Raw genomic sequence first — 12,195 nt, 5'->3', positions numbered from 1 at the left:
CATTCTTGTACATTAAAGGTGTTATTTAAATGCAAGTTATATCCAACCAATATATTGGGTTCTCACCATCAATAACTTTTCTCGTTCCACCAATATTTACAGATTCAATTTGCTCTTTGTGAAGCTGCAAAAATAGGAAGAGAAACAGAACTTAAAACAAAATGTAAACAGTAATGTCATTGTAACTCACGAAACGATACCCTCGAATACTTAATTCCTTGTTAGTGACTCCTTCCCTCCATGCAAGAGGAAATCATTTTTAATTTTTAAAGAAGTCTCTATTAAATCTTCAGTTTTAACTCTGGCCAATCTGAGGAACATTCAGGTATATCACTCACCAATAACTATTTCTGTCCACATTGTGCAAGCCTTTACAACCCATTTTGGTGTCCTTTAAGGATCTGCCTTCAGTGTTTAATCTTTGAACTATTTCAGTTCCCTGCATCTGGGCCTGAGGAATCATGGACAGAGAAGGGTTAATGATAATTCGCTGTCAGCTGGCTTGGAAACTACTCAGTGGCAATCTGAATCAAGACGCATTTTAGCTGTGAAAAACACCTATTACTGATGACAGGATCTGATGCCTCACCCACTTTAAATTGATTATTCAAAATGCAGCACTGAGCAAGTAGATATCCCGACTGTACAACCATTTTACATAAAGCGATTGTTGACTCTTTAAAACTGAACATCCTGCTAAGTTCAAAATTACGGTTGCTTCCCAAAAGCATAAGCATTTTGATCAGATATTTGCTTTGTACTGACACCTCACAAACTGCACTCCCTCTCTTGGATCCATAAGGAAGAATGTTGAAACTAGGGGAAAAACAAGGGCAAAAAACTTGTAAACTCTATTCCCTCCCTGAGTTACTCACAGCAGTCCTCTTGCTACCAACCTGTCAGAGTTCCATTATCCAGATCAATCAGTAGCCCACTATTATGCTGCTCCTGCCCCACCGAACTCATCTCTGCATATCTCGACACGGTCCTGTCCCCCTTAGTCCAAGAACTCCCCACCTACGTTCGGGACACCACCCACGCCCTCCACCTCCTCCATGATTTTCGCTTCCCCAGTCCCCAATGCCTTATCTTCACCATGGACATCCAGTCCCTGTACACCTCCATCCCCCATCACGAAGGACTCAAAGCCCTCCGCTTCTTCCTTTCCCGCCGTACCAACCAGTACCCTTCCACTGACACCCTCCTTCGACTGACTGAACTGGTCCTCACCCTGAACAACTTCTCTGTTCAATCCTCCCACTTCCTCCAAACCAAAGGAGTAGTCATGGGCACCGCATGGGCCCCAGCTATGCCTGCCTCTTCATCGGATATGTGGAACAGTCCATCTTCCGCAGCTACACTGGCACCACCCCCACCTTTTCCTCCGCTACATCGATGACTGTATCAGCGCTGCCACGAGGAGGTTGAACAGTTCATCCACTTTACCACCTTCCACCCCGACCTCAAATTCACCTGGACCGTCTCAGACTCCTCCATCCCCTTCCTAGACCTTTCCATTTCTATCTCGGGTGACCGAATCAACACGGACATTTACTATAAACCGACCGACTCCCACAGCTACCTAGACTACACCTCCTCCCACCCTGCCCCCTTTAAAAACGCCATCCCATATTCCCAATTCCTTCATCTCCGCCGCATCTGCTCCCAGAAGGACCAGTTCCAAAACCGTACAACCCAGATGGCCTCCTTCTTCAAGGACCGCAATTTCCCCCCCGACGTGGTCGACGATGCCCTCCACCGCATCTCTTCTACTTCCCGCTCCTCCGCCCTTGAGCACCGCCCCTCCAACCGCCACCAGGACAGAACCCCACTGGTCCTCACCTACCACCCCACCAATCTCCATGTACAGCGCATCATCCGCCGTCATTTCCGCCACCTCCAAACGGACCCCACCACCAGGGATATATTTCCCTCCCCTCCCCTATCAGCGTTCCGAAAAGACCACTCCCTCCGTGACTCCCTCGTCAGGTCCACAACCCCCACCAACCCAACCTCCACTCCCGGCACCTTCCCCTGCAACCGCAAAAAGTGTGCCCACACCTCCCCCTTACTTCCCTCCAAGGCCCCAAGGGATACTTCCATATCCGCCACAAATTCAGCTGCACCTCCACACACATCATCTATTGCATCCGCTGCACCCGATGTGGCCTCCTCTATATTGGGGAGACAGGCCGCCTACTTGCGGAACGTTTCAGAGAACACCTCTGGGACACCCGGACCAACCAACCCAACCACCCCGTGGCTCAACACTTCAACTCCCCCTCCCACTCCACCAAGGATATGCAGGTCCTTGGACTCCTCCATCGCCAGACCATAGCAACATGACGGTTGGAGGAAGAGCGCCTCATCTTCCGCCTAGGAACCCTCCAACCACAAGGGATGAACTCAGATTTCTCCAGTTTCCTCATTTCTCCTCTCCCCACCTTGTCTCAGTCAAATCCCTCGAACTCAGCACCGCCTTCCTAACCTGCAATTATCTTCCTGACCTCTCCGCCCCCACACCACTCCAGCCTATCACCCTCACCTTGACCTCCTTCCACCTATCGCATTTCCAATGCCCCTCCCCCAAGATCCCTCCTCCCTACCTTTTATCTTAGCCTGCTGGACACACTTTCCTCATTCCTGAAGAAGGGCTTATGCCCGAAACGTCGATTCTCCTGTTCCTGGGATGCTGCCTGACCTGCTGCGCTTTTCCGGCAACACATTTTCAGCCCACTATTATGGCCAATATTTATTTTGAGTTTGAGTTTGATTATTGTCACATGTACCAAGATACAGTGAAAAGTGTTATTTCGCGTGCTAAACAGGCAGATCATACCATACAATATGCATCAGAATAGCAGAAAAGATTGCAATATACAATGTTACAAACTCAGAGGTGGTGCAGAGAGAGAGAGAGAGAGAGAGATCAGAATTAATATTTGAGAGGTCCATTCAAAAGTCTGATAACAGCGGGGAAGAAGCTGTTCTTGAATCTGTTTATTTGATTATTCAAATTTTTATATTTTCTGCCAGACAGAAGAGAGTGTAACTGGGGTGGGAGGGGTCTTTGATGGTGTTGGTTGCTTCCCTGAGGCAGCGGGAAGTATAGATGGAGTCAATGGATAGAAGGATGTGATGGACTGGGCTGTGTTCACGACTCTCTGCAGTTTCTTGCAGTATTGGGAAGAACAGTTGCTGAACCAGGCTGCGATGCATCCAGATAGGGTGCTTCCTATAAGTGCCTCCATAAACATTGGTAAGAGTCCTTGTGGACATGCTGAATTTCCTTAGTGTCATGAAAAAGTCAACTACTTCTGAAGCATTCTCCTTGTTGTAGTTAAGGAAGCAAGGTGTACAAAGCAAGCACCCCAAAAAGTAATGATCAGATAATGATTGAGGGATAAATACTTTCTCCCTTTTAAAGCAGATATAAAAGAAATACCAGAACATTGAAAAGACTACTGAAACTTAGATCTTCAAAAGGACACAGCCAAGTTGGGATAAAAACTGGCCAAAACAACTGGGATAACTCCTCTGCTGTTCTTTAAGGAGATGTTGTGGGATCTTTTATTATTGTGTTTTCTTGACTGTTGTGTCGACATGGGTGGACCAGAACAGATTGTTGGTGATCGTCACTCCCAGGAACTTGACGCCTTTCAACCAGCTCCACCTCAGCACCATTGATGCAGTTGGAGTGGGCCTTCCACTCCACTTCCTGAAGTCAATGACCAGCTCCTTCTCTTTGCTGTCATTGATGGAGAGACTGTTGTCTTTACACCATGCCGCTCAGCTCTCTATCTCCTTCCTGTACTGTCTCATCCTTGTTTGAGATCCGACCTACAACAGTGATGTCGTTGATAAACTTGTAAATGGAGTTGGGACAGAATTTAACTCAAAATGTTAACAGTTCCTCTCTCCACAGGTTTTGCCAGACTTGCTGAGTATTTCCCACATTTTCTGTTTTATTTCAGATTTCCATCACCCACAGTATTTCACTTTTATTAACATTTGTGTCTCTGAGGGAAAGGTGGAGAAGAGCACCACATCTTCCTGCTCCTGCTTGCCACTGAGTGACTGTGAATGAGCGAGGAAAGGATTAGTCTCCACCGTGATGCCTTACGTGGTGTAACAGCCTTGTAGCCCTCGCTGACACATGGATTGATGACATGGGAAAGCTGCTGTACCAGGGAAACCAATCCGACTGAAAAGCAGCATCTGCTGGGCAGCAGCCAGGCACTGAATCTGATCCCAAGGTCATTCAGAACGATCAACAACAAATTAAGAAATCAACAGATGTTAGACACTGCCTTGCTTCCACAAACGCCCACTCTTCAATTATTAAAGGGCTATTTTCCAGACCGCCCGAACCTCTATCAGGCTACTTTCAGGTAACTGCAGAACAGCCAAGAAGGGGCATTAAAATTTAATAAAGGACTGTAATTTACTTGCTGTTTCAGTGAAGGCAGAGGGCCACAGAGAGGGCAGTAAATAGACTAAATTAGTGCTCAAAAGAATCTGTGTCCAATAACATCCTATTCCTGGAGATTTCAAACCATTCAATTCTTTAAAGAAAAGATGTGCAACACATAAAGAAAGACTTGCACTTCAACAGTGCTATTCACAACAACCTTGGAATGTCTCAAAGTGCTTTATAGCCAATCAACTATTTCTGAAGCATTCTCCTTGTTGTAGTTAAGGAAGCAAGGTGTACAAAGCAAGCACCCCAAAAAGTAATGATCAGATAATGATTGAGGGATAAATACTTTCTCCCTTCTCAAGCAGATATAAAAGAAATACCAGAACATTGAAAAGACTACTGAAACTTAGATCTTCAAAAGGACACAGCCAAGTTGGGATAAAAACTGACCAAAACAACTGGGATAACTCCTCTATTGTTCTTTAAGAAGATGTTATGGGATCTTTTACTCCCACCTGACAGGGTAAATAGGGGAAAGGTTTAATGGTTCATCTGCATAATGGCATCTCTAATTACATTCCTGAAGAAGGGCTTATGCCCGAAACGTCGATTCTCCTGCTCCTTGGATGCTGCCTGACCTGCTGCGCTTTTCCAGCAACACATTTTCAGCTCTGATCTCCAGCATCTGCAGACCTCACTTTCTCTCATCTCTAATTACAACCCATCTTTACCATGATGTTCCTCTTACCTCTGAGTCAGAGGATTGTGGATTGAGGTCGCTCTCTAGAACTTCAGGACAAGATCAGTATTGACACTCCAGTGGAGTACTGAGGGAATATAGCACTGTCGGTCATACTGTGTCTCAGAAGAGGTTTTAAACTGACGCATTGTCTTCCTTCTCAAGTGGATATGAAAATATCAAGGCCCTAAAAATACTGAAATTTAGAATTTCAAAAGGACACACATAGGTTTTCAGGTGGGCAGATTTGTAACAAGTGAAGTTCAATGCAGAGAGGTTTGGGGAGATGCGTTTGGTAGAAAGAACATGGACAGGCAATACACATATGGGTCACAATTCTAAAAGGTGTGCCAGGCAGAGGGAGCTAGCTGTATATGTGCACACATCATTGAAGGTGGCAGAACAAGTGGAGTGATGAGATAATAACACATACAGTGACATTGGCTTTATAAAGAGCAAGAAGATGTTAAATTTATATAAAGACATTTTTTAGACCAGCTGAAATTCAGTTCTGAGTTCCACACTATAGGAAGCATATGAATGCATTGACAATTGCGCAGAAGAGATTTACAAGATTGGTGCCAGGGATGCGAAACTTCAGATATGAGAATAGTTCGGCCAAGTTGAGACTGTTCACTTTGGAGAGAAGAAGTGACCTGATAGAGGTTTTTAAAATCATGAAGGGTCTGGATAGCCTAAGGTAAATAGGGTAAGGATAAACTTTTTAAGCTCTTAAAAGGATCAAAAAAAAGAGAGAATAGATTGGAAGTGATTTGCAAAAAAGTAAATGTAATGTGAGAAATATCTTTTTCACACAGCAAGTGTTTGGATCTGGAATGCGCTGCCTGGCAGCGTACTGGAGGGATGTTTAATTCAAGAATTCAAGGGCGATTATTTCTATTTAAATCATCATCAAATGTTCAGGGGTATGGGAGAAAAGGCAGAACTCCTTGAAAGTGGAGTCGCAGGTAGATAGGATAGTGAAGAGGGTGTTTGGTACGCTTTCATTTATTGGTCAGACTATTGAGTACAGAAGTTAAGAGGTTATGTTGCAGCTGTACAGGACATTGGTAAGGCCTGATCTCCTTCCTATTGGAAAGATGTTATGAAACATGAAAGGGTTCACAAAAGATTTACAAGCATGTTGCCAGGATTGGACGATTTGAGCTATCAGGAGAGATTGAATAGGCTAGTGCTGTTTTCCCTGGAGTGTCGGAGGTTGAAGGGTGACCTTATAATCGTTAATAAAATCATGAGGGGCATGGATAGGGTAAATAGACAAAGTCTTTTTCCTGGGGTGGGGAGTTCAGAACGAGAGGGCATAGATTTAGGGTGAGAGGGGAAAGATATAAAAGAGACCTAAGAGGCAACTTTTTCACTCAGAGGGTGGTATGTGTATGGAATGAGCTGCCAGAGGAAGTGGTGGAAGCTGATACAATTGCAACATTTAAGAGGCATTTGGATGGACATATGAATAGGAAGGGTTTGGAGGGATTTGAGGCGGGTGCTGGCAAGTGGGACTAGATTGGGTTGGGATAGCTGGTCAGCATGAATGGGTTGGACCGAAGGGTCTGTTTCCGTGTTATACATCTCTATGATTCTATGATTCTAAATGCAGTAAATAAAGAGGCTCATTTGGAGAACCAATGAAGACATAATGGGCCATTGGCTCTCCCTCGGCACCCTAACAGTTCTGAGATTTATTGGCAATAAAACATCATGAGGTTTTGAGGGGAATTTATTAACTATACATCTTTCCTTTTGGCGCAGGGGTGGAGTCAGCACCCCAAATTTTATACTCAAGTATTTGGAGTAGGATTTTAACTCACATGTTTTGACTCCATACCACAAATGATGCACACTGAACCATATTTCCACCATACTTTATGCAGTTCAGTAGAAACAGGAGTGGACAATAGGACTGCTGTCACTCCAGATTTCCTCTACTGCTATCTGAACCCATTGTCTACTTTATAAGACCATAAGACATTGGAGTGGAAGTAAGACCATTCGGCCCATCAAGTCCACTCCGCCATTCAATCATGGCTGATGGGCATTTCAATGCCACTTACCTGCACTCTCCCCATAGCCCTTACTTCCTTGCGAGAGGGAAATCTACTCCGCAAACTGCCCTCCCTTCAATTCCACCTCCCCACAATGATGCTAAGCTTTCATTTGTGAAACTAAAAGACTGTGAACCAAGAACCACTGATAAAACAGTGAAAAGGAAAACCTACTGCTCCTGCATTATCCAAGTATGGCTGTAACACTCACTTGCTCTGTGCCTGACATTCCATAGGAAGCAGCATGGTAAACACAATCAACCCCTTCACAGGCCCGATAGAGAGCATCATAATCCCTAATGTCACTCTGTAAAAAGATGGAAATTAATTCTGTCAGATCATCAGTGGTGTTAGAACTTTGTGATTTGTAGAATCAGGGGTGGAGCTATTAAGACTCATACTGGAAACACCAGACACCAGACAACTAACAATGACACAGCAACCAATATTTAACTAACTCGTATTGAAGGGTTCAGAATTATGAAGATTTAATCCAGTGGAGATGGGAAGATGGTTTTAAATACAGTGAGTTGTTGTGATCCGAAAAGGGCACTGGAGCAGATTTGGTAGTGACTCTCAAAGGGGAATTACATTAATCCTTCAAAAGGAAGACATTCACTGGACCATGGGGAGAGGGCAGGAAAGTGCAATAATTGGATAGCTCTTTCAAAGAACCAGCACAGGACGATGTGACAACTGGTCTCCTTCAATGCTCCATGATTTGATAATGAAAGTTTCCTGTTCTATTTTATTCTCTCACCATACATTCAGTGGCTAGCAACACATTATAATCTAAGTTTTAAGATGTGAATGCACCATTATGTCTAGTAAAGGGCAGGGGAGGAGAGAATTTTATTTAATCAATCCGTGCAATGGGGATATTGCTGGATGGACCAACATTTATTGCCCATCTCCAGTTGGGCTTAAGAAGGTGGAGGTGAGCTGTCTTTTTGAACCATTGCAGTCCGTTTAGTGAAGGTACACTCACAGTGCCATTAGGGAGAGAGCTCCAGGGTTTTGTCCCAGCCACAGTGAATTAACAGTAATGTATTTCCCCATCAGGATGGCGTGTGGCTTGAATTGGCGCATGTCCCACAGATCTGGCAAGGCTCTGTAAGGATGGGCATGTCAGACAGCCAATAGGAGGAGTCTGTGAAGATGGTCATGTTCAGGAATCTATGGCATCAATTTGTGGGCAGGGTATTCAATGGCAAGAGATCCTGCGATGAAATCTTCAGGAATATGGGAATCCTAGATAAAGGGAATCTCTCACTCTACATTTAACCAGAAATACAACAAATGAATCATAAGGTGCTGGATTATCAAAAGGTCACATGAAGGAGGACAGTGGGTTATTGGTGAATCATGTGGGGTCTGACGCCAAACAGACACTCTGGACTTTTGATCTGGTTACCTTTAGAAAGGGAACACAGAGATGCTTTCAGAACCTTTTCTCAGGAGAATTATTGCAGGTATTTTGAGACAGAAGGTTCACAAGCAGCCCTCATGTGCCAAGAGGGGTCTTTGCTTCTTTCATGTGCTCAAATAGATTTACCACCTACTATTTTGTAAAATCAGTGGGGTCAGCCCTTAGCTTCGTGACTTCCCACAGATTCTTCAACCTTTTAGGTTTCATCCAGGTAAGGGGCCGTGATTTAATAAATGTGAACAAGTGAAATAACATGCATTCAGCTGGTAACTTCACATAAACTAAATTTTTATAAGCAAAATTAAGCCATTTTGATTCAACTGTGTAAATTAAGTAGTGAAACCTAATGTTTGTTTGCCAATACCCAACACCAGCTATCATTCACTCAGTCCCTTTTATGCCATTCTACAGAATATCCATTTCATTAACAACGCAGTATTGTTCTTGTGTTGAGTGAAGAGAATTTAATTTGTAGAAAGGCTATTAATCAAAGTAACTTATCATTCATCTAACCAGACACCCTGCCTCCCTGGCTAAATCTCTGTGAGTGCTGTTCAATTACACAAACCTGCCACAGATGTAGTCTTTCCACACAAGTTAATATTAGCAGCAACATAAGCATTGTGCTTTTGATCTGATCTCTCGCTTAACTAATGAAACCTTTTGACTAATCTCTGAATTTCCAGTAAATACTATGTTTGTGAGTAATAAGCCTTCAGTCTAAAAGACCAATTGCTGAAAAGGAGCATTGGATAGACTTACAGATGAGAAAGGCTGCTTGTCACATCTTAGTCTGTCCATCCATCCGAAAAGAACTTCCAGTCCCTGTATCACAACATCAAATTGTTTCAAGTAACATTGTAGTCTCTACTAACATACTCAGGCCCTGACTCTACTTTCTCTCCAAAAACCTGCTGAGTTCCTCCAGCAATTTCTGTTTCTGCCTCTGATTACATTTTATTTTCTCCAGAGGTTGAGGGATGACCTTATAGAGGTTTATAAAATCATGAGGGGCATGGATAGGATAAATAGTCAAGGTCTTTTCCCCAGGGGAGTCCAAAACCAGAGGGTTTAGGTTTAAGGTGAGAGGAGAGAGATTTAAAAGGGTCCTAAGGGGCAACTTTTTCATGTAAAGGGTGGTATGTGTATGGAATGAGCTGTCAGAGGAGGGGGTGGAGGCTGGTATAATTACAATATTTAAAAGGCATCTGGATGGTTATATGAATAGGAAGAGTTTAGAGAGATATGGGCCAAATGCTGGCAAATGGGACTAGATTAATTTAGAATACCTGACCGGAATAGATGAGCTGGACTGAAGGGTCTATTTCCATGCTGTACACCTCTATGACTCTGTGTGAGACATTTTCTAATGTCAATACAGAATTTGCTCTTTCTCTAAATCAACACTTTGGTATTTACTCAATGGTGTCAATTTTTAACTTGGAGTTTTCTGTTTTACTTTATTTACCATCTGGTATATAGACCCTCTAACGGGGCTGAAAAGCCCATCTTCAGTCTTTCCTCATATCAAAATCCTCTGACAGTTTCTGTTGCAACCTCCCCAGGGATGATAGTACACACCTTTGTAGCATGTAAGACTTGACCCTGGTCCTCCTGACACAATCGCTTGAAGTTAGGGGCCAATCTCCTTAACTCTAACTAACATCCACACAATAATGGACATGAAAAGCATAACAACAGCAACAACAAAAACAGACTGTGGGGCAGAGAGAGAAATTCAAGCATTGTTAAACATGATTTTTCAATGTGTTTGGCCATTATTCTCCACGTCTGACTGAACTGTAGTTCATGTAAACAAATTAAGTAATGATTTTACCTGCAGGAAGAGAGCTCCTTCTGGAAGGCACCATCTTGGTTTGTGAATGTCCACAAGGATGACAGACACGCCAGATTGGGCAAGAGTGCAGCTGAGTCTGAACCCAAAATATCCTGCGCCTCCCGTCACCAGGGCACTCCTGGAATTCTTCAAATTTACCTGTCTCACATGCCCATTGACTGAACAGCCATGTGTCTTGGGCCAGTGGGGTACCACTCCATTAAACCTGCGCTCACTGCTGCTCCCAAAGAGTACACCTGTTGGATTCACCTTGTATAACTCCATTTGAGTATCACTTGAGGAGGAAGATGGAAGTGTCGCTGTCCCTTCAAAATGTCACCAGCCCAAATCAGACCACTGGGGAATAGCAAGAAACTTCGTTAATAGCAAAAAAAAGTTTGGATGTTTTCTCTAAATTAATCAATGCGCTGTCCCAGCGTCGGCAACCAAAAGCCAAAGAAATCTTTTCTAAAGCTGCAAGACCAATAAAGTTGCCAATCAACGGCTAAGTAATTCTTCAGATGCTGAACTGATCTGCGCAGCAAGACTTAACCAACACTTAGGTTTGCCCTGATAAGTGGCAACTGAAATTCATGCCAAACAAATGCCAGGCTCTTGAACAAGAGATAATTTAATCATTGTCCCCTTGATATTCAACAGTATTACAATCATTGAATTCCTTGGTACTAATGTCCTGGGGGTTAATTTGACCAGAAATGTAAATAGACCAATTATATAAATATTGGGTAGGAGAATAAAGTCGGAGGCTGTAAATTCTGCAGCAAGTAGCTCACCCTCAATCCCTCAAAGCCTGCCCATTATTTACAAGGCACAGGTCAGGAGTGTGATGGAATAATCTCAGTTTCCCTGAATGCTTATGGCTCCACCAGCATCAAGAAGCTGAATATCATCCAAGGAAAATTAAAATCCACTTGACTGGCACCCCAACCATCACCCTAAACAGTGGCTCACTGTTGATCTAGAAAACAATTGCACCAATTCACCCAGGCTTTGTTGATAGCATCTTCCAATCCTGTGAGCTGCAGCACCTTGAAGGACAAGGTGGGAAGATACAATTGGGAAGATCACCATTGCCAGTTCCAATCCAAATCACACTGCATCCTAACTTGGAAATATATTGCCTTTTTCCCACTGCCACTGGATAAAAATGGTAGCACTCTCTTTCTCTGGATGGATTGGAACAGTTTCAGGAGGTGGCTCATTGCTATGCCCTCAAGACAGTTAAGGATGGGCAATAATTGCTCCTGCTCCTTGGATGCTGCCTGACCTGTTGTGCTTTTCCAGCACCACTCTAATCTAGACTCTGGTTTCCAGCATTGCCAGTACTTGTTTTTACCAATAATTGCTGGTATGGCCAACAATGCCCATACCTCAGAAACAAATATTTTAAAATCAGAAAATTGTCATCACTAAAAGTAATTGTTTACTCACGCCCTGCGGTGTCCATCACTCTTGGAAATTGATACATTTCCAATGTCATCCAGGCATAGGAGAAGCCACAGAAGATAGAACCAGAACAACCTGCTCCCACCACTAAGTAATCTAGATCTGTGAATGGTCACCTTAGCCAGAGGCAAAAGCAGACTCAAGAGAAGGAGCTATGATCTGTCCGATCCCCTCCATACAAAGTGTCAGCTGTGTGCAGTAAGAAGTCAGAAAGTGAAACTGTACTTCATCCAGGCCGCA

General features: G+C 43.6%; 1 protein-coding gene across 1 annotated transcript in view; it reads right to left on the bottom strand.

The window, feature by feature from the left end:
• The window catches only part of sdr42e2 (short chain dehydrogenase/reductase family 42E, member 2), a 39,053-nt gene extending 28,280 nt beyond the window's left edge, over positions 1–10,773 (bottom strand). Inside the window, exons 1-3 of the mRNA XM_087998068.1 lie at positions 10,489–10,773; positions 7,434–7,529; positions 67–124 (exon numbers count right to left, since the gene is read on the bottom strand). Coding sequence (XP_087854194.1) covers positions 67–124; positions 7,434–7,529; positions 10,489–10,773 — 439 coding nt within the window. The remainder of the gene's footprint in view (positions 1–66; positions 125–7,433; positions 7,530–10,488) is intronic.
• Positions 10,774–12,195: the final 1,422 nt, after the last annotated feature.

The sequence above is a fragment of the Chiloscyllium plagiosum genome, unplaced genomic scaffold (assembly GCF_037043375.1).
Source record: "Chiloscyllium plagiosum isolate Xiang-an unplaced genomic scaffold, Cpla_swu_hap1 HiC_scaffold_20, whole genome shotgun sequence".
NCBI classification, from domain to species: Eukaryota; Metazoa; Chordata; class Chondrichthyes; order Orectolobiformes; family Hemiscylliidae; genus Chiloscyllium; species Chiloscyllium plagiosum.
Note: the sequence above shows the minus strand (reverse complement) of the source record. Positions and strands in the feature narration are given on the sequence as shown.